This window comes from Gopherus flavomarginatus, chromosome 5 (genome assembly GCF_025201925.1).
Source record: "Gopherus flavomarginatus isolate rGopFla2 chromosome 5, rGopFla2.mat.asm, whole genome shotgun sequence".
Taxonomy (NCBI): domain Eukaryota; kingdom Metazoa; phylum Chordata; order Testudines; family Testudinidae; genus Gopherus; species Gopherus flavomarginatus.
The window spans coordinates 51,386,922-51,409,085 of NC_066621.1; the positions used below are offsets into that span (position 1 = coordinate 51,386,922).

The window sequence follows — 22,164 nt, forward strand, 5'->3', positions numbered from 1 at the left end:
TCAAAGTGTGACCAAACTAGTTACCAGTGCTTCTGGATAAAGAACTTCATTGGGAGACACTCTTCCATCTCTCCACTTTGGCCTAGAGACTGTGAATGGTAATGTAATGGCAGGGCTGCTGGAACAATTTGTGTAATGCGTGTGCTGAACCAAACTGTAAACCCTGTATATGATGGAAACCACTTCAAGCCAGGGAGTGCAGCAGCACCCCTACTTCCAGCACCTGTGTGTAATAGTGTTAACGTGTCTCCAGTTGCATAAGCTGTAAGTACTAGAGTGACAGCATGTTCCAGCTGTTGCAGCTCCAACAGTCCCCTGCCTAAACTTTAGCGAGGCAGCAGTGCAGGGACGGGACCAGAGGCAGACGGCTGCTCGGGTCTAGAGGGGTTAGTTGACAAAGGGCTCACTGTTTAGTCCCAAATGAGCATAATGGGAGCTCGGTCCTACTTGGCTGACTTAATCCAGCTGAGTAAAGCTAGAAGCTATATCCTGCAAATATTTCATTGTGTGCTGTACAAGTCGTTCCACTGAGGGCAATGGGACCACTCCCAGGAGGAAAGGTTTGTAGGGTCAGGCCCCCAGGTTGTAATCTTGTGATCCTGGCTGCCAAGGCACACCTTTCCTCTCCTCCTGCAATCCCATCAGGGAATGTAATGATGCAGGTGGTTAAGCGAAGCTGCTGGGAGCTTGCAGGGGAAAGAAAGGTAAAGGAAGGGAAAGTGAGGGGGTCACTGCTGGAGAAGAACTATCCACAGAGGCTGTGAGCCTTTAGTCATTTTTCGGCAGGCTTGGGGGGGTAGAGGCAAGAGGCTCAAAGCACAGAGGATGAGTCACACCTTCAGGGAAGGAATGGCCTGTGTGTGCTGTGGGGAGCTGAGCTATCACAAGTATCCAATACACCTTCAGAGAGGGGCTGGAGGGAACTAGATGCTCAGTGCCCCCTTAGGGGCTTGGCGCTGGTTAAGTGCCATGGAGAGGCTAAACTGAGACACCGATGACATTCTGCATGGGCTGCTTGCTATTACCACATGCTGTGTGGGGCAGCGCTGCTATCATTGGCTCTCCCCTCTTGGCTAGCTTGTAAGAGGATATCAGGATTTGCCAGATCACTTTTATTTTTAGTGTAAAGAGTCACTCTCTTTTGTCACCTTCTGCATGTAAAATGGAAGCATTTCTAGGAAGGCTAGTTCTGTAACCTCACTGAGTTTCATTCAGCTGTCTCTGTCTGATGCTTCTCCTCGCTGTGTTATCTCTCTTTCTCCCATTCAGCACTTTCCCTATTTAACTCCTTACTCCAATCATCCCAAGCGTTTTTTTTTTTTTGGGGGGGGGGGGGGGGAAGGGGGCTTCAGTTGCTAATTTTCCTTCTCAACCCTCTGGTTCAAATTCTGCTCTAGGTCCCATCCACGCAGCCCCCATTGTAGATAGTGAATGGGGATTGTACCGCTGAAGCAGAGGGTAGAATTAGGCCTTTTGTCATCTTGGATTGCTGTTTCCCCTGGAAAACAGGGTTAAGGGGGGTGCCATATTACTCATTAACCCCTTAAATTCTAATAGGAAATCTGTATTGAGCACCTACATCTTTCTGGTTTGATACTTCCTACCTGTGAGACAGTCCAAACACTTTGACTAGAGGTTTACCTGACCTCCTCCCTAATCTATGGGAGAGGCAGCTCATGATGTAAAAGGAAAGACTCTAGTGTGTCAGTTTGCTGGGTGCTGAGGTCCTGCTTGCCCTATGATTCTCACAAGAATGGTCTTGGCCCTAGGTTGCATCAGTGGAGCCGGCTGAGATATTTAGCAGCTGAGCACAGTAACTCTAGGCATGCTGTCAGCACATGTTTGGGTGCAGGATGTTCCAAGGTAGGTGCTGGGATGGGAGAGGTGGATGACATAAGAATGTTAGCAACTTATCTAGCCTCGCATGATGAATCCATCATGGTGACGGGCTGGTTCTGCTGAAGGAGCACTGACATCAAGGAGTCCCAGATCCCAGCAACACTAGGTGTTTTGGTCCTGCTGCTTGGATGCAAACATCTGAGTCACAGACATCTTGTCCTGGCTTTGGCAGGATGAAGGAAAGCTTAGACTGGAGTCTAGCTAAAGTCCAAAGTTTTTGGCATATTATATCACCCTCTCGACCTCATGGTTTTTATTTTCTCTCTTTCAGACTTCTCCAGGGGTAGTTGGTAATGTTGCTTTTACAGTGCTTGTCTACAACCTGCAGTAGTTGCCATTTTATCCTTCACATGAAAAACAGGGAGCACTCTGCATCACCTCCTCCCTCCTGGGTTTATTTTTCTGTTTCTCATCAGACTGCCATTGAATGCTGCAGTCATATGGCTCTTGAAACAAACTAACTCAGCAGATCCTAAATAGGAAATCAGTATGCACCTGTTAATAGCAAGTGATCGAATAACACCCTGCCCTGCGCTCTGACGATTTCTTCACTGGGGGTTGGGCCAGTGCAAAGGACACAATGTTCTGGTATGAAAATTGTATTCCTTCTCACTTCTTACAATTATTCTCTTCCCTCACCCCATCGCCCAGTGTACTCTAGGCTGTTGCTGTATTAGGCTGCGGTTCCTCTGTATGTTAGTCTAAGGATGCAGTCTATGTAAAATCATGTGACACTGTCTGGCATGAGATGTACTAGGTATGCCTAGGCAAATTCCACACACCCCTCTAGTCATGCTGCTTAGAAACCCTTGTCAGAATATAATACTGCTTCCTGCTCAGTACAGCTAAGAATAACACATGCTTATTGCTAGGCAGTCAAAGTATTTTCTCTTCTCTTTAGTGCAGAGGTCGACAACCTTTCAGAAGCAGTGTGCCGAGTCTTCATTTATTCACTCTAATTTAAGGTTTCGCATGCCAGTCATACATTTTAACATTTTTAGAAGGTCTCTTTCTATACATCTATAATATATAACTAAACTATTGTATGTAAAGTAAATATGGTTTTTAAAATGTTCAAGAAGCTTCATTTAAAATTAAATTAAAATATAGATCCCCCTGGACCAGTGGCCAGGACCCAGGCACTGTGAGTGCCATTGAAAATCAGCTTGCATGCCGCCTTCGACACACGTGCCATAGGCTACCTACCCCTGCTTTAGTGACTGAACCATAAAACACCAGGTCAAAAAGAAAGCACAACCAAGCCCCTGTTACCAGCTTCACATGAAGGCTTTCTACACCAGCCCAGAGATGCAACACTTTAAGGACAAACCTGGGTGCCTACAATCACCACTGTGGCTCTAGTTTCAGGTAGGGGGTTTTTGCTGCCCATCATCTTCATGATGGGACTACCCTGCAGCCTGCAAGTTTCAAAGACTGGCTTCAGCACCAAATAAATATCCTCATGAGATCACACTTTCATGGTGATGTGATCACACAATTGCATTGTTTGCAGTAAGAGTCTAGAGGCAGCTAAATAAAATAACCGAACTTCAGAAGAGCTTACATAGACTTCAAAGGGAGGAGAGAAATTTCCACCATCTTCCACAGAACTCCAACCCAAGACTTTCCAAGCTTATAAAGTGACAGAGCATCTGACGGAACAGCATATTAGACACATTACACCATCAGAAGAGAATCTCATTGGCTGATTATTTCTCAGGGGCCTGACACAGATTCTAGCATCAGTGAAAGTTGCTTTTCCAGATTAATCCTTCCATGGGTTTCTCATACACCAGCAACTTTCAAGATATTGCAGTTCTTTGATTTTGTTCCAGAGGAACCTTCTGGAATTTTTGTTGAATTTAGTGCTTGTAAAAGCCCTGGGGATTACGATTCCCCTTTTCAAAAGTGACTATTGATTTTTTTTATGTCCAACTTGAGACACATTTAAAAGGGCCTGAAAAATCAAGCTCCTTTTAAGGTGTGTCAAGTTGGGCATCCAGAAATCAGTAGTCATCTTTTGAAAATGTTAGCCTAAAGTTTGGCATATTTAGCAGCTGGGCATGTTTCCTCCCTCACCAGTTGAGTCGCTGCTATTTCTGTGCAATCTCACAGTAAGGATGCTAATGAATACAGTTCTTACTGATCAGAAACTACAAAAGTAATTTCACATTGGCCACTACATAACTCTGTCAGCACTGACCTGGGCTGGATTCAGACTAACAACCTAGGGTCTTGGATATGTATCCATTTGACACTCCCCATGGCCAGCTTATAACTCCTGAGTGTCAGAACAAAGTATTAATAGAAGTAGTGCTACAGCCTGAAGACCTATAGGGATATTTCCAGTAGCGTACGAGGGACAGGCAGACCAAATCAAACAGGTCAAACATCTGAGTGTCAAGACTTTGTTTTATAGTCGCTCTGTACTTCTCATTCTAGTAGAAGAGGAAACAAGAATCCTGACACGTAATTAATAATCAGAGAAATCTAGTATCAGAGGGGTAGCCGTGTTGTTCTGGATCTGTAAAAGTAGCAAAGAGTCCTGTGGCACCTTATAGACTAACAGACGTATTGGAGCATGAGCTTTGGTGGGTGACTCTTTGCTGCTTTTAGAGAAATCTAGCTGAATCTGGTCAGGGCTAGAAATATAAAAGGGAACCTGTTGGCAGACAGCCTTTTAAATAAGGCTGCAGAGGCAACCCTGGCAATTACAGGTTGGTAAGCCTAACTTCAATACTGGGCAAATTGGCTGAAACTGTGGTAAAGAACAAAATCTTTACACATAGATGAACATGATACGTTGGGGAAGAGGGACATAGCTCTTATAAAGGGAAATAATGCCTCACTAATCTATTAGAATTCTTCGCAAGTCAACAAACGTGGATAAGGGTGTTCTAGTGGATATAGTGTACTTGGACTTTCAAAAACCCTTTGACAAGGTCTCTCACCAAAGGCTCTTAAGCAAAGTAAGCAGTCATGAGATAGGAGGGACAGTCTTCTCATGGATCAGTAACTGGTTAAAAGGTAGGAAGCAAAGGGTAGGAATAAATGGTCTGTTTTCAAAGTGGAGAGAGGTAAATATCCTTGGGCATCCCTTCAATGTATTGATAAATTATCTGGAAAAGAGGGTGAACAGTAAGGTGGCAAAACCTGCAGATGATGCAGAATGACTTGAGAGTTCAATCCAAAGCTGACTGTGAAGAGTCACAAAAGGCTCTCACTAAATTGGGTGATTGTGCAACAAAATGGCAGATGAAATTCAGTGCTGGTAATTGCAAAGTAATGCAAGTCGGGAAACATAATCCTAACTATACATTTAAAATGAAGGGGTCTAAATTAACTGTTACCACTCAAGAAAGAAATCTTACAGTCATCATGGATAGTTCTTTGAAAACGTCCGCTCAATGTGCAGTGGCAGTCAAAAAAGCTGACAATGTTAGGAGCCATTAGGAAAGGGAGAGATATTAAAAGAAAATATAACACCACAATAGGAGTCCATAGTATGACCACCTCTTGAATACTGCATGCAGTTCTGGTTGCCCCATCTCAAAAACAATGCATATTAGGATTAGCAAAAGTATGGAGAAGGGTAACAAAAATGAGGGATATGGAACAGCTTCCATATGAGGAGAGATTAAAAAGACTGGGACCGCTCAGCTTAGAAAAGAGGTTACAAAGTGGGGCTATGATGGAGGCCTATTAAACTGTGAACAGAATGGAGGAAGTGAATAGGGAGTGTTACTTACCCCTTCACATAATACAAGAAAGAGGCATCACCTCATGAAATTAATAAGTAGCAGGTTTAAAACAAATACAAGCAAGAACTTCTTCACCCAACACACAGTCAACCTGTGAACCTCATTGCTGGGGTGTTATGAAGCCCAAAAGTGTAACTGGGTTAAAGAAAGAATTAGATGAGTTCCTGGAGGATACTTAGCTGCTAGCCAAAATGGTCAGTGACACAACCCCATGCGCCAGGTGTCTCTAAACCTCTGACAACGAGAAGCATCTGACAATGTCAGAAGACTGGATACTGGACTAGATGGACTGTTGGTCTGACCCACTGTGCCCATTCTTATGTTTTATTTTTGCATCTATGCAGCTGCTGGTCACTTCAGGAAAAAGGGATGGATGGGAAGGAAGTTAAGACTTTTTTCTCAGGGGTGGCATAACTACACATGTAGTCTGAAGATGAACCAGGCATTCAGTGCTCCAACTGCTAAGGGAGGAAGGAGAATGGAATCCTGCTGGGAGTGCTTCCCCCTAGGCCTGCTGCTGGAAGGGAGGTAGGGGAGGTACAATCAGACAAGTAGCTTCTTTTAGAATCCCTTCTGCAGCTGCAGTAATTCAGGCTCTCAAATTGGTGGCGCAGATAACAGAGGCTCTCCAAAAGTGAGGAGTCCTAAACCACTCCTTTATCCATTTTGTTTAAGAGCTGCCCTGCGTTAATTCCTCTCAAACCACTTTTATTTTTCTCTGATCCTTTCCCACCAGTTATGTCTGCCCCACGGGTCATTTGTGTCCTTTCTGCTTTGTGAGGCTGCCAGCTGCTTAATGTAAAGCTCCCGTTGTTTTTAAGCTGTTGGTTTGTTTATTTCAAAATCTGCTGTGTATTCAGGTACCAGCTTAGCCTCCAGACTGGATCTGGGCATCATCCACAATGGGGACAACCTCAGAATATGTACCAACACCCGCCCACTTTGTAGTTATAACCAGCAGAAACTGGTCCAGTGGGTGTTTTTCAGACTGGATCTTCCATCTGTGAAGCTTGGATGATGATCTGTCCTGAGTATAGAGGTGTGCAGCCAGAGCATTAGTCCTGGTGCTGCAGGCCATGTTCCTGGCTCTTTGTTATGCATGCTTAAACCCTCTTCCTCTTCCTGCACTACCCAAGAGGCAAGATAGAAAAAACCTGAGTGTGGAATCTGTCTGGGTTGGGAGCTAGGGAAGTATTTGAGGTGGGTGCTTTGTTCTTCCTTTCATGAGGAAGGTGGGTAATGTGCATCCCGCTCCCTTCATCCCTCCCCACAAACAGGCTCTATGCACTGTTTTGATCTCTCCCTGCACGTCCTCTGATGCAGGATTTCTGGGGCTCTGCTCTCTGGCTTGTGCTACTGCTGCATCTGGAAGTCATTAGTGACCACTCAGCAGCAGCTCTGCTCTCAGGAAAGGGAAAAGAGAAGGAGGAGGGGCCAGACATGTGCTGATGGTGGTGGAATTGGATAGAAAAGACCAACCCCCCCCCCCCAAAAAAAAAAAGTGGGAGTCGCAAAACGCCCACCACCACCACCATGGAAGAACACAAATCAAATATAACCCAGAGAGGGAAAGAGTGGCTGGCTTGGCTAATTCCCCTGGGAAGCACAACAAAATTAACATGGAGACTCTCCCTCCCTGTCTCTTCCTCTGTCTAAACTGGTACTGCTACTACTCCCTTGTGTGTGAAGAGAGATCCTGCTCCCTGTAATGCCTTCCCCTTAGCTTTAAAGGAAACACTAATGTTGCCCTCTTGTTCTTCCAGAGGACTCCTCCTAGCCCATTGCTATGGGGCTCCCTTCCTCCCTCTGTACATGAGGGAGTGCCTTCAGCCCAGGACCTCTTGGTTGTGTCTTAAAGACTTAGACAGATGATCCCTGGGAGCAGGTCCGGAGGAAGGAGCGAGGACTGGCTAGAACTCCCTTTTTCCTTTGGGAGTAAATAAGTGTGGACCCTAGCCAGGAATTCCTATGCCACAGTGCCTCTGTTCTTGCCCTCTTTTTAAAGGGCATTCCCAGGGGAAGGGGCGAGCACTCGGGCAGACAGGACTTGGAATGTGTCCCAGGCTTCCTGTGGAGAATGCCTTGGTGCTGGGTTTTTTTGGAAACATTGCCATGGCAACCTGGGTGGAAGAGACTGTATTCCATTAGCTAAACAAGTTAAAGCTGCTGAGAGAGAGAGAATCAAAAGGAGGAGGGGGGGAGGAGAGTAGAGGACATTGACTGAGAGAGCCGATAGTATGTTGCACATTGTAGTGCTTGCTTGTGTGAACAAGACTGAGCTATTGTGTGGGGGGAAGGAAGGTCCTATAGTTCTAGGATCCCAAGGTGCATGAGTCACTCCACCAGGAATGTGCTGGCCTCGGTTCCTCTGTTTCATCAAGGCCAATTTAAAAAAAAAAAAAAGCCATCACTTTTTAAAGTGAGCTTAGTGCAGACAAAAGATGCTGGATTGACTGACAGCCCTGCAGACCACAGTTGTCTGTTTAACCATAGACCAAGCACTGGCATGGGCATCCTCAAACAACTAGTATCATGCCTCATATCTGACCTGGTGAGACAACCTTTTAAGGTGCATCTACACTGGAGCAGGAGGTGTAACATCCAGCTCAAGTAGACATACCCCTGCTAGCTCCACTCAAGCTTGTACACTAAAAATAGAAGTCTAGCTGCTGCAGCATGAGCAGGGGGACAGGTTAGCAGCCCAGAGTATAACACTGTCCAAGACCCCAGGTATTTACACAAGCAGGCACCTACCTACGCGCGCTACCACAGCTACGCATGTGTTTTCAGTGCTCGAACTTCTAGATCAGAGCTAGCACCGATGTATCTATCAGGGCTAGAAATTTCACCCTCAGCTTCATTGTAGATATGTTGTGCTTTCTGATAAGGGCCTAGTAATAGCTAGACTGACACCCCCACCCCCAAAAATTCTTTCTTGCATATAGCACTGTCAAAAGCGAAGGGCTCCTATCTCATTACCCATTTCCAGAGGCTTGTCCCAGTCTGTCCTGCCTTTTCACGTGGTTGCAGCCTTGGGTGGTCTCTGTGGTTTGAAACTAGCTTGTTCCCTGCACGCACCAAGCACTGTTTGTCCTGTCTCATGTCGTGCAGCTGTTTGCCTGAAGAGGCCTTTGCAAGCATCTGAAAATCCTCACCAGATGGTGGGGGCATAGAAAAGGGCAGATGACGTGTTTGTGTTGTCCCCTTATGTAAGGTTAGGAGGAGTCCTATGTTCAAACATAAGAAGAGAGAGTTGTATCTGTCATCCTGCCCCTCCTGGGAAGATGCAGATCTCTTCCCTCTGCCATGAGTGTATCGCAAAGCTGAATCCAGCAGAGACTGCACTGACAGCAAGAGGTACAGCATTCTGGGCCTATACAGCACCCACCACTGCGGGGGAGGAAAGGGAGATAACTTGTCCAGAACAACATCTGGAATGACTTCCTCTCAGACATTCCTCAGATACCAGGGTATGTCTTGTCACATCTGCCCCAGGAATCTTAGAGGAGCTCAGTCCAGGAGAGCCACATCAGGCCCACTTTTTGGTTCTGTACTCTTTGTTCTCATAGAGACTAGATTCTGAATTTCTCAGTATCATTTCTGCTGCTGAGAAGAGAAGCTAGAGCTACAGTGTGGCTTTGATTCCCTAAGCGATGCAAGCAAACCATTATATGGATAATGTTGGTTTGGGGTTCCTATTCTGTTCTGCAATCTCCCCACCACCATCACTACCCAGCCTCCTTTCAGAGAGGAAATCCTGCTGGTAGCCTAATCAGTTTAGGTTCTTTGCACTGTCCTAATTGCTATATTATCTGAGAACTATGCCCTAGGATCCTATGCTACTGCTAGCAAGGGCCGGAATAGTACCTAGAAGCGGAGGGTGGAGAATCGGTTGAAATTGCAAATTATAATGAGCTATTTGCTGGCTGTTGTTACTAGTGGAGCTCTGGCTTCTCACACGGTTATAGTCTTCAAATGGAAAAAATGCTCTGGGCACTGGGATTCTGTTTGTTCTAAACATCTCTAATCAGAATCTTTAAATAAAAAAACAAAAAGAAAGTAAGGAACTAATAATTTTTGTTAATCATGGAAAAGGCGGAACCCATGCTGAGAAATTAAATGTGAAAGGCAGACAAAACCATTATCTAAATGTAGCTTACGCTGAATGGTAACTATTAGTATTGCAGTACTCTATAGCGCTATAAAGGTGCATAGGGCTTTATACAACTTCCAATAGGATACAAACCCTGTTATGCAGAGTTCACGACCTGAAACCGTAAAGACAAAACATGAGAACCCAGTCTCTGCCATATCTGAATGGGGAGACTAGAATAAATATGGGAAATGCACTTGAAAGTAATGGGAGTTGCCCTGGTAGAAAAGGGGTGTTCTGCCTGATTTGAAGTGTGCTGCTCAAAATGTACATGTGTTTCACACCCCGAGAGGCCAGGGTTTGGTGTGTCCACTTTATTGCTATTTTCTGCCAGGAAAGGTACACTGTTAACGTGTCAGCCCTTTCCTTAGGAAAGGCTGCTCATTCCAAGTCAGGCTGCAGAGCACACTGCAAAGGGAATTCTCTTGACTGCATAGCCCCTGGTCTGGAGAGAGGGCCACCCTTTCTTCCCCAGCCCCTTTGAGATGGGCTTCAGACCCTCAGATTGGGTTTGAGGAAAATATGCAAGAACACTCCCTCCTCCCCCAAGTGACTCAGTGGCTTGATTCTTGAACTTTTGGCACTGCCTTTCCCACAGGAAAGCTGCTAACTTGATCACTGTGGAGTCTCCAGGGTACAAGAGTGTATTGTCTGATAATTTTTGTTGTTGTTGTTTAAATAAACTGTAGAGAAGCATCTCACTCTGTTGGCTTCCAGTAGCTTTCATTGCTCTGGCTCTAATAAAGGCCATTTGTTTGTGTCTTAGAAAGAAACTGGCTTGAGTCCCAAAAGCCTTTCAGTCTTTGTGTCGCTTTCGGAGTGCACTCCAGCCATCCCAATGCTTTCCCCACTAGGCTATCCGCCCTCACTTCCCCTGAGGAACAACTTCCATCCTCTGGACTTCAGTTAGGAAGCTCCAAGTAGGACGTGGGGTCTGTTGTATTGAAAATTCAGTTTCTCCGGCGCCTGAATTCTCTCCCCTACCATGAATTGATACAGAGTTTGGAAGTGGGGCTGCATCCAATTCCAGATTCCTTTCCAGTGGGCTAGAATCCAGTTCAGGTATTTCTTTTTTCAGGGATTGGGCCTAGAGTACATTACAGGCAGACTCTGGCATTCAGTTCAGATTCTCCTTTTCATTGAAGGAAATAATCAGTATGCTAAAGGGAACTTCCTACGCTAGCAGCAACTTCATTATCTACAGACAGCTCTTTAGGGAGAGTGGCAGAGAAAGCGGAGGTTCTGTCCCTGCTGTCTGTCTGTCTGCCTATGCTTCTGGGCAGGACTGAGAGTGCTGAGAAGCAGCCACACAACAAGCTTCTTCTGGCAGACACCCAGGAGTTTGCCGTGGCCAGTCCTTAAATCTCTGTGAGTGGGCGGGGGAGGGGGGGGGGGTGTGGGGAATTCTCCCTCATGCTCCCACTGAAAATGGGAGAACTCTCCTCCTGGCTTTACATCTGCATTCTGTCCCAAACAGAGCTGAGCAAGTTGAATGGATTTTTTTTGTTTGTTAGGGGACAGACCTGATTCTGAAACATGTGGCGGGTGGGGGAAGGAATCCAGTTTGCTTCAAGCCAAAACAATTGGTGGGATTTTTTTGTCAAACAAAAATCCTGAAAAACATAATTTCAAATTGACTGAAATGTTTGACAATTCAAAGCCAAATTTTTAAGCAGGGTTTTTTGTTGTTATTGGGTTTGTTTGTTTGTTTCTCTTTCATGTTTTGATTTGGCCATGTTTGGGTTTGTTTCACCCATATATTTTTAAAATTGGCCAAATTTTGAAATGGCAGCATGTTGACTTCTAAAAGAAGTGGAGTTTTCCCCTCAGCCAAAAGTATTCATTGAATTTAGGGTGACCAGATAGCAACTGTGAAAAACTGGACAAAGGGTGGGGGGTAATAGGCGCCTATATAAGAAAAAGTCCCAAAAAACGGGACTGTCTCTTTAAAAATGGGACATCTGGTCACCCTAATTGAATTCAACACAAACTTGTGAAAAGTTGCAGAGCACCAAAAATTGTATTCTTTTGACAAAAACAAATCTATTTGTCAAAAAAAGTACTCAGTTCTAGTCCTGAATGACACACTACCTTGACCACAGTCCAGTGTATATGAACGACAAACCTCCCCCAGTTATTCCCTCCCAACACGCCCGCAACACTTGCTAGGATTTTTGTTAATGGGAGAGTTACCCTCTTCCCTTCCTTCTCCCCTCATTGACACATCTTCCTCCTCTAATCCATCTTTATTTCCAATCTCTTAATATAAGGATTTAGTGGAGTTTGTCTCCACAAAAGCATCTAACATCACCTGCAGCACAAGCTGCTCCCTCGCTTTTTCTACAGAGGTCTTTTTTTTTTTCCTCCCCCATTGAAGTTTTGACTCTGAGGGCAGCAAGACTGGATTTAGCGAGATTCGTTACAGAAAGGAATTTCTCCAGTCAACTTGTCTGTCTTTAAAAACCTTCCCTCTGTCTGTGGAGTTGTATGCTGGCCTCCTGCTAATCTTCATCTGACAAGATTGTGTTAATGCCTTCCCATCACTTCTTGCCCCTCTGTACCCTCCTCCCCATGCACACACCAAGACACTACTTCCCCATCTCATTGGCCTCCTACCAATCTGCTCTGGGTAGTGATCCCCTCTGTCTGTTACTCCCTTTCACCACTTGACCTGTGGCAGCTGAGCTGATGTCTGAATTGGACCAAACTCTCAGGCTCACAAAATTCTAACTATTGGCCCCAAATCTTCCATGGTTTACAACTGCCACAAGCGTTCTTCCTGACTCCTGCTCCAGTTGACAAAGTCTCTGTGACCACTTAGTTTTTCTGTGTCCGCCGGTGTTAGAGTGTAAAGCAGACTGCCTTGGCAGGTCCTGGAAGCGCTTCAGGGGCAACACAGTAAGTCTTCCTGGTTGTGGGGGAATGGGGTAGTTCTCAATGGGCTCCAACCAGCCTGATGGATGCAGAGTACTCAGGTGTGGAGGAAAGAGGATGGAGGGGATACTGAAAGAGTGTTGTTTCTATCGCAGTAGCACATAGAGCCCCAGTCATGGACCGAGATCCCATTATGCAAGGTGCTGTATAAATACAATCCCTATATCAAAGAACTTAAAAGCCCCATCTTTAAAGAACTATAAAGCTGACACTATAGGAGTGAGCACTGTGGATTCTGATAGTAACCAGAATACTTGACGCTCACAGGTTGTGGCTGGGAAGAAAGTTCGCTTCCTCCCACAATTAATTACTTTATCTTTCAGTGACCATTATGAGCCCGTTGCCATGAGGATGTCAGAGTCACTGACTGCAAATCTCATTGGGTTTCATGGAGTGGAACTTCCTTCTGCGCCAGACTGCCTTAGTGCAACCCTGGTTGCCTTTGTTTCCCTTGCAGCTGGTTTCCTCCAATTGCTGGTGGCTGTGCATAGCAACATCTGTTACATAAATGCATCATTAGCAATGGGACATTAAACACTCCTAAAGTTAGGAGAGTCCAAACATTCAGGCTGCTCCCACAATTTTATCTCTGCCATAGAATGATAGAAATGTAAGACTGTAAGGGCCCCAAGAAGTCATCTAGTCCAGAGGTTCTCAAACTAGGGTGTGTGGAATGTATTTTAGGGGAGGGGAGAGGAAACTTACTGCACACTTTCAGAGCTAGGTGGCTGGAGAGCAGCAGATGCTGGTCAGGCACCCAGCTCTGAAGGCAGTATCGTCGCCAGCAGCAGTGGAGAATTAAGGATGGTGTGGTATTGCCACCCTTACTCAGTGCTGCTACTAGATGGCAGCACTGCCTTCAGAGATGGGCACCCGGCCAGCAGACACCGCTCTACCTTTACAGCTGGCCGGCCACAGAGCGGTGGCTGCTGACTGGGTGCCCGAGAGAGAGAGAGAGAGAGAGAGAGTGTGTGTGTGTGTGTGTGTAAACTACTACAGACACAAACTGGAGGGGGGGTCTTGATCAAATAAGTTTGAGAACCACTGATCTAGTCCATATCCCCAGTGATGAGGCAGGACCAAATATACCTAGACCATCAGTGACAGGTGTTTGTCTAACCTGTTCTTAAATCTCCAGTGACAGGGATTCCATAGCCTACCTCAGAAATATATTCCAGTATTTAATTATCCTTATCGTTGGAAAGCTTTTTCCTAATTCCTAACCTAAGTCTTCCTTGCTGCTGATTAAGCAGATTACTTGTCCTATCTTCAGTGGACATAGTGAACATTAATCATCATCCTCATCATAACAGCCCTTAACATGTTTGAAAACTGTTATCCGGTCCCCCTTCAGTCATTCTCTCCCCCCCCTTCTCCCCAAGACTAAACATGCCCTGTTTTGTTAACCGTTTCTCACCGGTCAGGTTTCCTAAACTTTTTATCATTTTCGTTGCTCTCCTCTAAACTCTCTCCAATTTATCCACGTCTTTCTTAAAGTGTGACACCTAGAACTGTACACAGTGCTCCAGCTGAGGCCTCACCAATGCTGAATAAAGCAGGACAATTGTCTCCTGTGTCTTACATATGACATTCCTGTTAATATACCCCAGAATATGAGCCTTTTTTGCAACTGCATCACATTGTGGATTCATTTAGTTTGTGATCCATTGTAACCCCCAGATCCTTTTCAGCTGTACTACCGCCTAGACAAGTTATTCCCTATTTTATAGTTGTGCATTTGATTTTTTTTTCCCTTCCTAAGTGAAGTATTTTGCATTGGTCTTTATTTAATTTCATCTTGTTGATTTCAGAACGATTCTCTGTATTTTTCAAGGTTGTTTTAATTTTAATCATGTCCTCCAAGGGGTTTGCAAGTCCTCCCAGATTGGTGCAATCAGCAGTTTTTATAAGCATACTCTCCACTCCATTATCTAAGTCATCAATTAAAATATTTAATAGTACGAGACCAGGACAGACCTCTGAGAAGTCCCCACTAGGTACATCCTCCCAGTGAATCGTTGATAACTACTCTTTGAGTAGGGTTTTCAACCAGTTGTGCATCCACCTTTATAGTAATTTCATTTAGACAACATTTTTCTTAGTTTGAGAATGTACTATGGGACTATCTCAACAGCATCACTAAAATCAAGATGCATAATGTGTACTGCTTCCCCACTATCCACTAGGCCAGTAACCCTGTCAAAGAAGGAAATTAGGTTGGTGTGGCATGACTTGTTCTTGACAAAGCCATGCTGGTGGCTGAGTTTTACTGAACGACATGTCTTCCTGAAGCATAGTTCAGTTACTGCTTTATATTGCATAATTGCTGCTGATTCGTTTAAGTAACGTATTAGCGTGCTTAGAGCTTGGGATATCCACCTCTTTTGTTCTCAAAAATCCAAAGTGAAATAAATAAATACTGCAGAGAGGGTTGGATTTTCCAAAGTGCTCCACACTGACATAATGACAGGTTTCAGAGTGGTAGCCGTGTTAGTCTGTATCCGCAAAAAGAATAGGAGTACTTGTGGCACTTTAGAGACGAACAAATTTATTGTAGTATAAGATTTTGTGGGCTACATCTCACTTCATCGGATGCATGTAGTGGAAAATACAGAAGGAGGATACATATATATACACACACACAGGGAACATGAAACAATGGGTGTTACCATACACATTATAAGGCGAGTGATCAGTTAAGGTGAGCTGGTGTCAGCAGGAGAGAAAAATAACTTTTTGTACTGGTAATGAAAATGGCCCATTTCCAGCACTTGACAAGGAGATATAAGGAAATGCGGGGGTTGGAGGGGGGGAGAGAGAAGCATGGGGAAATAGTTTTACTTTGTGTAATGGTCCATCCACTCCCACTACAAACTAATGTCTAGTTAAATGCTAGAATATTTCTGGTGAAGACTCTTCACTAACGTGTTTGCCCTACCTGTGTCTCTCTCCTTTTGCAGGGATCTACATCCTGATTGCTGTTGGTGCAGTGATGATGTTTGTGGGGTTCCTGGGATGCTATGGTGCTATCCAGGAGTCCCAGTGCCTTCTGGGAACGGTAAGAGACACAAATGCTTGAACACTACATGGTATCAGGCATCTCTTAACAGATCTAAAATTTTGTTTGCGGGAAGTAGTGGCAGTCGTTTAAAACTGGACTGAATGGAGTACTGGAGAGTGGCATGTAGGGGAAGAACGTTGCATTGGCCACTGGTTAAGATTAGCTCTCTCACATCTTTAATAGTCTATGATGATGCTGGGAGCTAATCTTTCGGACAGTGACTAAAACAAGGGGTCTCAAAGTCCCGGCCCACTGGCCATTTGCAGCCTGAGAACCTCCCCACTGCAGCCCGCGGAGGAGAGACACATTCAGACATGCTGCCGGCAATGTCCCGTTCTCCCCAGCCCTTCCCCTCCTCCCCCCGAAGCGCCTATTAGTTGGGGGAGAGGGACAGAGAGACCCTCAATTAGTCACTGAGCAGAGTGAGCCATGGAGGCAGCATCATTAGTTGCCAGGCCATAGAGGCAGCATCACTTTTTTCCACAATGAATATAAACAAGTCAAAATACCGAATGCAACTATTTGATGAACACCTTGCTGCAATCCTGAAGGTTTCAGCTGTCTGTCATTGAAGCCAAACTTCAACAAACTGACAGAACTGAAGCATTGCCTGGTGTCTGGCAAATACTAAAAGCTCTCTGACTGGCGAAGAATTGTATAAAGTTGTATGACAGTTTATTATTTCTAAGAAATTCAAAATAAAAAAGACAATGTAAACATTTTCTTTTCTGAACACCATATTCAGTGACATTGGTCCACTTGGGGAGGATTTGAAGACTGGCACTGGCCCTAAGGTAAATTGAGTTTGAGACCGCTGGGCTAAAGGTATAAATAGCTTCAGTGTTCTCGGAGGATGAGTGTAGTCTCCCTGGGTACTGCTGTTTTTCTAACACCCCCTGCCCTTTTGGAAGTGAGATTCCTTGTGAGTATCAGAAGAGGAGTAGTCTCCATTGCTTTCCAGCCAGCTCTGGAGTTTGCACTGTGCAGTTCTGGACTATCAGAAAGTTTGCTACTAATGAACTTCACTAGCTTCTTGCTGATTCCTGGTCTCAGGAAGGGGGCAGGAGCCACCAGTAGAATGGGAGGGGTATAGGAGGCAGGACACACAGAGATTCATTCTAGAAGTCACAGGGGAATGAGGCCAGCTGGGACTCGCTGCATTTATTTGACCCACTCTGGACACAGTGCCTTCAAGCAGCCACAGAGACCTCCCTTTTCTTTCTTACCTAATGTCCCCTACAAACCGCCCAAACCCTGGAAATCAGTTTCTGCCTCAAGTGGATAACCCAATTCCTTAAGAGTTAACTGGCTGTACTGTGGCCCTGAGTAGGTGTTTGGCTAAAGCTTCCTACAGCACCACAGTGAGGCCTTCGTGGTAAATACTGGGAAATTTGTTATTCAAGCAAGCAAGTATTATCAGTGTAATCCAACAGTTAGGACTCTGGGCAGGTTCTGTTCTGTTAACATTTGCACAAACTCCAAGCCCACACAATGCTGTTGTCCCCATTCACCTTGACCTCCACCATATCTCTTTCTGTCTATTAACCATGGAATTCCAGCAGGGACTACTCAGCCCCTAAAACTGGGCTAGGTGCTTTAGATATGTGGTAAACAGTTGCCAGTTCCTCAGTTTATACGGTCCAGTATGTATCTATCGACAGGGGAACCTGCATAATGGAGCCCTGGTAAACTAAACCATTGGAGAGTGGAGATGATTGTGTTGCTAGTAAAGAGAGGGAATCTTAGCCAACCTTAATGTTTGGCGTGGGAAGTAAGTTTGGATTAATCATATGTCCAGCTTCCTGTGTTTTCAGAATAGACTATTCTATGATATTTCCAGTTCATTCTTGTGACATTTTGGTACTTTCAGAATCCAGAACTACAGAGCCATAAAAACTTGAAAAATAAGAGGTGAATGAGGGAACTATCGATTTCTGAACTTTCTTTGACTCTTGTAAGTTTTGGTCTGAGCTTTGGGTGGAAGTTTGTCTGCAATGAATCCCAGTGCTGTAAAGAGTTCTGGCTGGAGAAGTTCCAGCGCTCCAGTGTGTTCATGGACTGCCTGGAATTAAAACACATTGCAATGGTACATCCTCTCTATTCTGGCAAAGAAATCTATCCTTATGAGCCAGCTTCCTGCTGCCATCTCTGTGTGTATGTCCTTAAAGAAAACACAGCACCCCAAAAGCCTCTACTTGGGGGGAGCTTATTTGTTTAAAATTAGTCCTAGGCTGGGTTGTAATCTTAGACTAGACTCCAGTCTGTTTGGCTTTCCAAGGGAAAATGTTTCACAGCCCTCTCCAGTTAGGGCATAGAGCACCCGATTGGGACTCGGAGCCAGGAATAGAACTCAGGTTTCCCACCACCAGCCTGATGGGTGATCTTAGGCTAGTCATTTCTGTTCCTCCTGCCTGAGTTTCCCATCTGAAAAAGGGTGATAATGATCCTGATCTCCTTTGTAGAATGTTTTGAGCTCTCCTGATGAAAAGTGCTATCTAAGAGCTAGATATAATTACTAATAACAATCGAAGGTGAGAGGAACCAAGTGGCAAATATGGCCGGGGTTGTCTGAGTGAGATCCTGAGCACCTTGGGAATACCAGGTTATAGACTTTGTCAGCAAGTTCTTGTAAAACCAAGGAACTACCATAATTGAATACCCTGCCTCCCTTTGAAGTCTGGAAGGAGATTTAATGGGCAGATGACAGAATATGAGAGAGATCTCATAGTGAAACTGACTGCTACTGCTGAAATTAGCAGTACTGACCACATCCCTCCCTCCCACTTTTGCTTGCCAAGGGACGGCTGAAGGCACCTTGTGAATGACACCTGATAAGCAGTGGTTACATGAGGAAACTGATGCTACTGTGCACTAAGGCATGGAGCTTTCAAGGCAAAGTGTTTTAATCCACCAGGTATTTATTTCGCCTCTGTGACTTCGCTCCTCATGTGGCCAAGGATAATGGATGTTCACGAGAAAATGTTCATCACACAGGAGTAATACAAGGCAGTCAGTGGCATTTAAATTGTCCACAAAAGCCAGACTGGAGACAGAGGTGCTAAAGACTAGGAACCACGGAAGTGATCTATTGAGAATATGTTTTAATGCCACAGATGCTATTCTCGCTATGTGGCTGGTAGGAGAAGGTTTTCTTCCCCTAGCACACCTTGAAAGTTCTGTGCTGCTGCCATGTCCACGGATGTAACTTTGGGGAGCATAGGAAGATGCATAAGGAAATGACTATTTGGGTATGGCTACATTTGGAATTTCAAAGTGCTGCCCCGGCAGCGCTGCGGGAGCGCTGCCGCGGCAGCGCTTTGAAGTGTGAGTGTAGTCAGAGCGGCAGCGCTGGGAGAGAGCTCTCCCAGCGCTGCATGTAAACCACATCCCTTACAGGTGTAGCGTGCAGCGCTGGGAGCCGCGCTCCCAGCGCTGCTGCCCTGATTACACTGACGCTTTACAGCGCTGTATCTTGCAGTGCTATGGGGGGTGTTTTTTCACACCCCAGTTGCAGCGCTGTAAAGTGTGAGTGTAGCCAAGGCCTTTGAATGGAGATTCAAGAAGAGAATAACACAAAGAGAAGGTGTTGGTACTAAATAGGCACACCATATGCATTGTGAGCTTTGCTTCGAGGGATGCTGGATAGCTCTTTGGACGGCAAGAAATAAAGCACTCCTTGTTTTGCAGTCATGTGACCTTCAAAAGATTTCAGGGGCTCCTGTTAATGGAAGGGCAAGCTTTCTAGCTGGACTCTAGGAATGTGGCTTTTGCTATAAGGGAAAATGTAGTAAGGATCTCAGTTCTGGAGAAGGGTAAAGAATAGACTGTGTGAATTCCATGTTACTGGGGAGCACTTTAAGTCAAGGCACTGAGCCTTGATAGCATGTGCCTGAATGGAGCTTTCTTGCTCATGTTTTCGGTATGAGGAGTCTAAATTCTGCTCCTGCTTGCATTAGGCTCTGTGTGAAATCTGGCCTGGGTTCTGTGTGGGAGGAAGCTCCTGTGGAAGAACCAAGTGCGTGGTCAGGAATCTGGAGGGGGTATCTCAGAACATTACCTTTTATATAGGAAGAGTTTCATAACTGACTTGCAAAAATGATTAAAAGTGCAGCTTTCCAAAGACATGTAAATAAACCTCTTTTCCTCACCAGAGGATACCAACTGCAAGAGTGAAACCTAATGTCCAGTCTGGGAATTACAGCAGCCTTGCCCTAACTGTTTGGATTAAGTTACAATTGAAACTGCAGTCACTGGCTACAAATGCCTAAAGTTTTCTCTTGTAAAGAGCACCACTTCTACTTCATGTAATCCCTTTCGTTTTATATGTTGGAGTCTAGGCTCTGACATTCCAGATCAGAGGCCACAAAAACCGAATAATTTTGTTACAAGTACAGTTTAAAAACTCCTTTTTCCTGACTGCCTAGGATCATTGTGCGTGTGTGCGAGTGAGTGAAACTTGGAAAGAAATCCTAATTGCCAATAATATGGTGCTCCCTTTTATGATGTCATCTTTCATCTGCATATCCACCTCTTCCCTTTCAGCTTTCAAGAAGTTGGCTTCCAGACAACTAGGACATCAGCCTTTCCCAGCAGAGAGTTGGTCTAGGGAATGGTGTAGCAGGATTGGCTGTGGGAAATGCTCAGAGGACTCTCCACCCCATGCTATCCCCACAGGAATGGAGTAGGAACACTTAGATGGCACTTGACTTGGACCAGTGTGATTTTGCTTCTCTTTCTTCTTTCATTAGTCTCCCAAAGCCAGAATAGAAAATTAACCCTCAAGTCCTCTTGGGAACCCAAAGTTCTGTCCCTCATGGTGGTGAAACAGGAGTTCCCAGGGAGACGTTATGCTCAAAAGGGTTAATACTATTTTTGGATGCATAAACAGAGGAATCTTGAGTCAGAGTAGATGGGTTTTTATGTTTGTGTTTGGCACTGGTGCAACCGCTGCTGGAATATTGTGTCCAGTTCTGTTGTCAACAATTGAAGAAGGGTGTTGCTAAATTGGAGAGAGTTCAGAGAAGAGCCACGAGAATGATTAAAGGATTAGAAAACCTGCCTTATAGATTGAGCTCCTGGAGCCTATCACTATTTATCTTAACAAAGAGCAGGTTAAAGGGGACTTGATTACCATCTCTAAATACCTGCATGGGAAACAAATCTTTGATAATGGGCTCTTTAGTCAGATACAGAAAGGTACACCATGATTCAATGGCTGGAACTTGAAGTGAGACGAAATTCAGACTGGAAATAAGGCATACATTTACTCAGGGTCAGGGTGGATTCTCCATCATGGGCAATTTTTAAATCAAGGCTCGACATCTCTCTAAAACACATGTTCTAGGAATTATTTTGGGGAAGTTCTACGGGCTGTGTTGTGCAGGTCAGACTAGATGATCACAGTGGGTTCCTTCTGGTCTTAGAATCTATTATTCTTGTAGAGGGAGATCCTGGCTTGGCAGGAGGGGAGTATTCGGGTTAAGTGCTAATAGGGTGAGGCTGTGAGAACCATGTGTGTTCATATTTATGCAAAAAACTGCAGTAGCTTTGCAGGGCTGCAGCTGCCAAGAGAACCCTCCATAAATCACAGCCTGACGCACTGCTGCTCCTCAGCGGCTGGTACATGCTGTTATCCCCACACTGACAAAGCTAGAATGACTTGTGTCAAAGCAGGAAGCTCGCACAGCATGCCCTGTAAGCCCAGGAAGATTCTTTTTTCCATAGATCCCCCCTTCTCTCTTGTTCTGATTGATGGACAGGTCTCTGATAATCTCTCCCCAACGCAGGCCAGCCTGAATTGTTCCCAGAGTGGAATTGCTCAAGAGTCTCTCCCGGTACCATGCATGTAAAATGTTTTTGCCACAGAATCCTTGAGCCATTGAAGCCATGTTGCTATCCCCATCAGTTGAACCATATTTTTTCCCTGCTGGGACAATTCTGCCTCATTCTTCATCCAGTAGAACTGTGAAAGTAGAACTGTGAAACTCTCCAAAGCCCTTTTCTCTGCCCTGTAGTCAAGCCTCTTAATGTCCCTCTCCTAATCTGTCTTCACAGTTCTTCACTTGCCTGGTGATCCTGTTTGCTTGTGAAGTGGCAGCTGGAATCTGGGGATTCGTCAATAAAGACCTGGTAAGAAAAATATCCCTTAAACCTTTGTTCCTATGCGATCATGCGGTTGTGCAAGAGTCTGCTATGGTTCTATCCCAGCTGATGGAAAGTTGGTCTTGTGCTTGAGGCATCAGACTCAGGGGATGTGGATTCCTGGTTCTACCACAGATTCACTCTGTGTATGTGTCCAGAGAGAGAGAGAGAAAGATATACCTTTTTCATAGAACTGGAAGGAACCCCAAAAGGTC

General features: G+C 45.0%; 1 protein-coding gene across 1 annotated transcript in view; it reads left to right on the forward strand.

Moving 5' to 3' along the window:
- The window catches only part of CD81 (CD81 molecule), a 68,104-nt gene that overhangs the window by 37,419 nt on the left and 8,521 nt on the right, over positions 1-22,164 (forward strand). The window contains exons 3-4 of the mRNA XM_050953763.1: positions 15,708-15,805; positions 21,863-21,937. Of these exons, the coding sequence (XP_050809720.1) occupies positions 15,708-15,805; positions 21,863-21,937 (173 nt within the window). The remainder of the gene's footprint in view (positions 1-15,707; positions 15,806-21,862; positions 21,938-22,164) is intronic.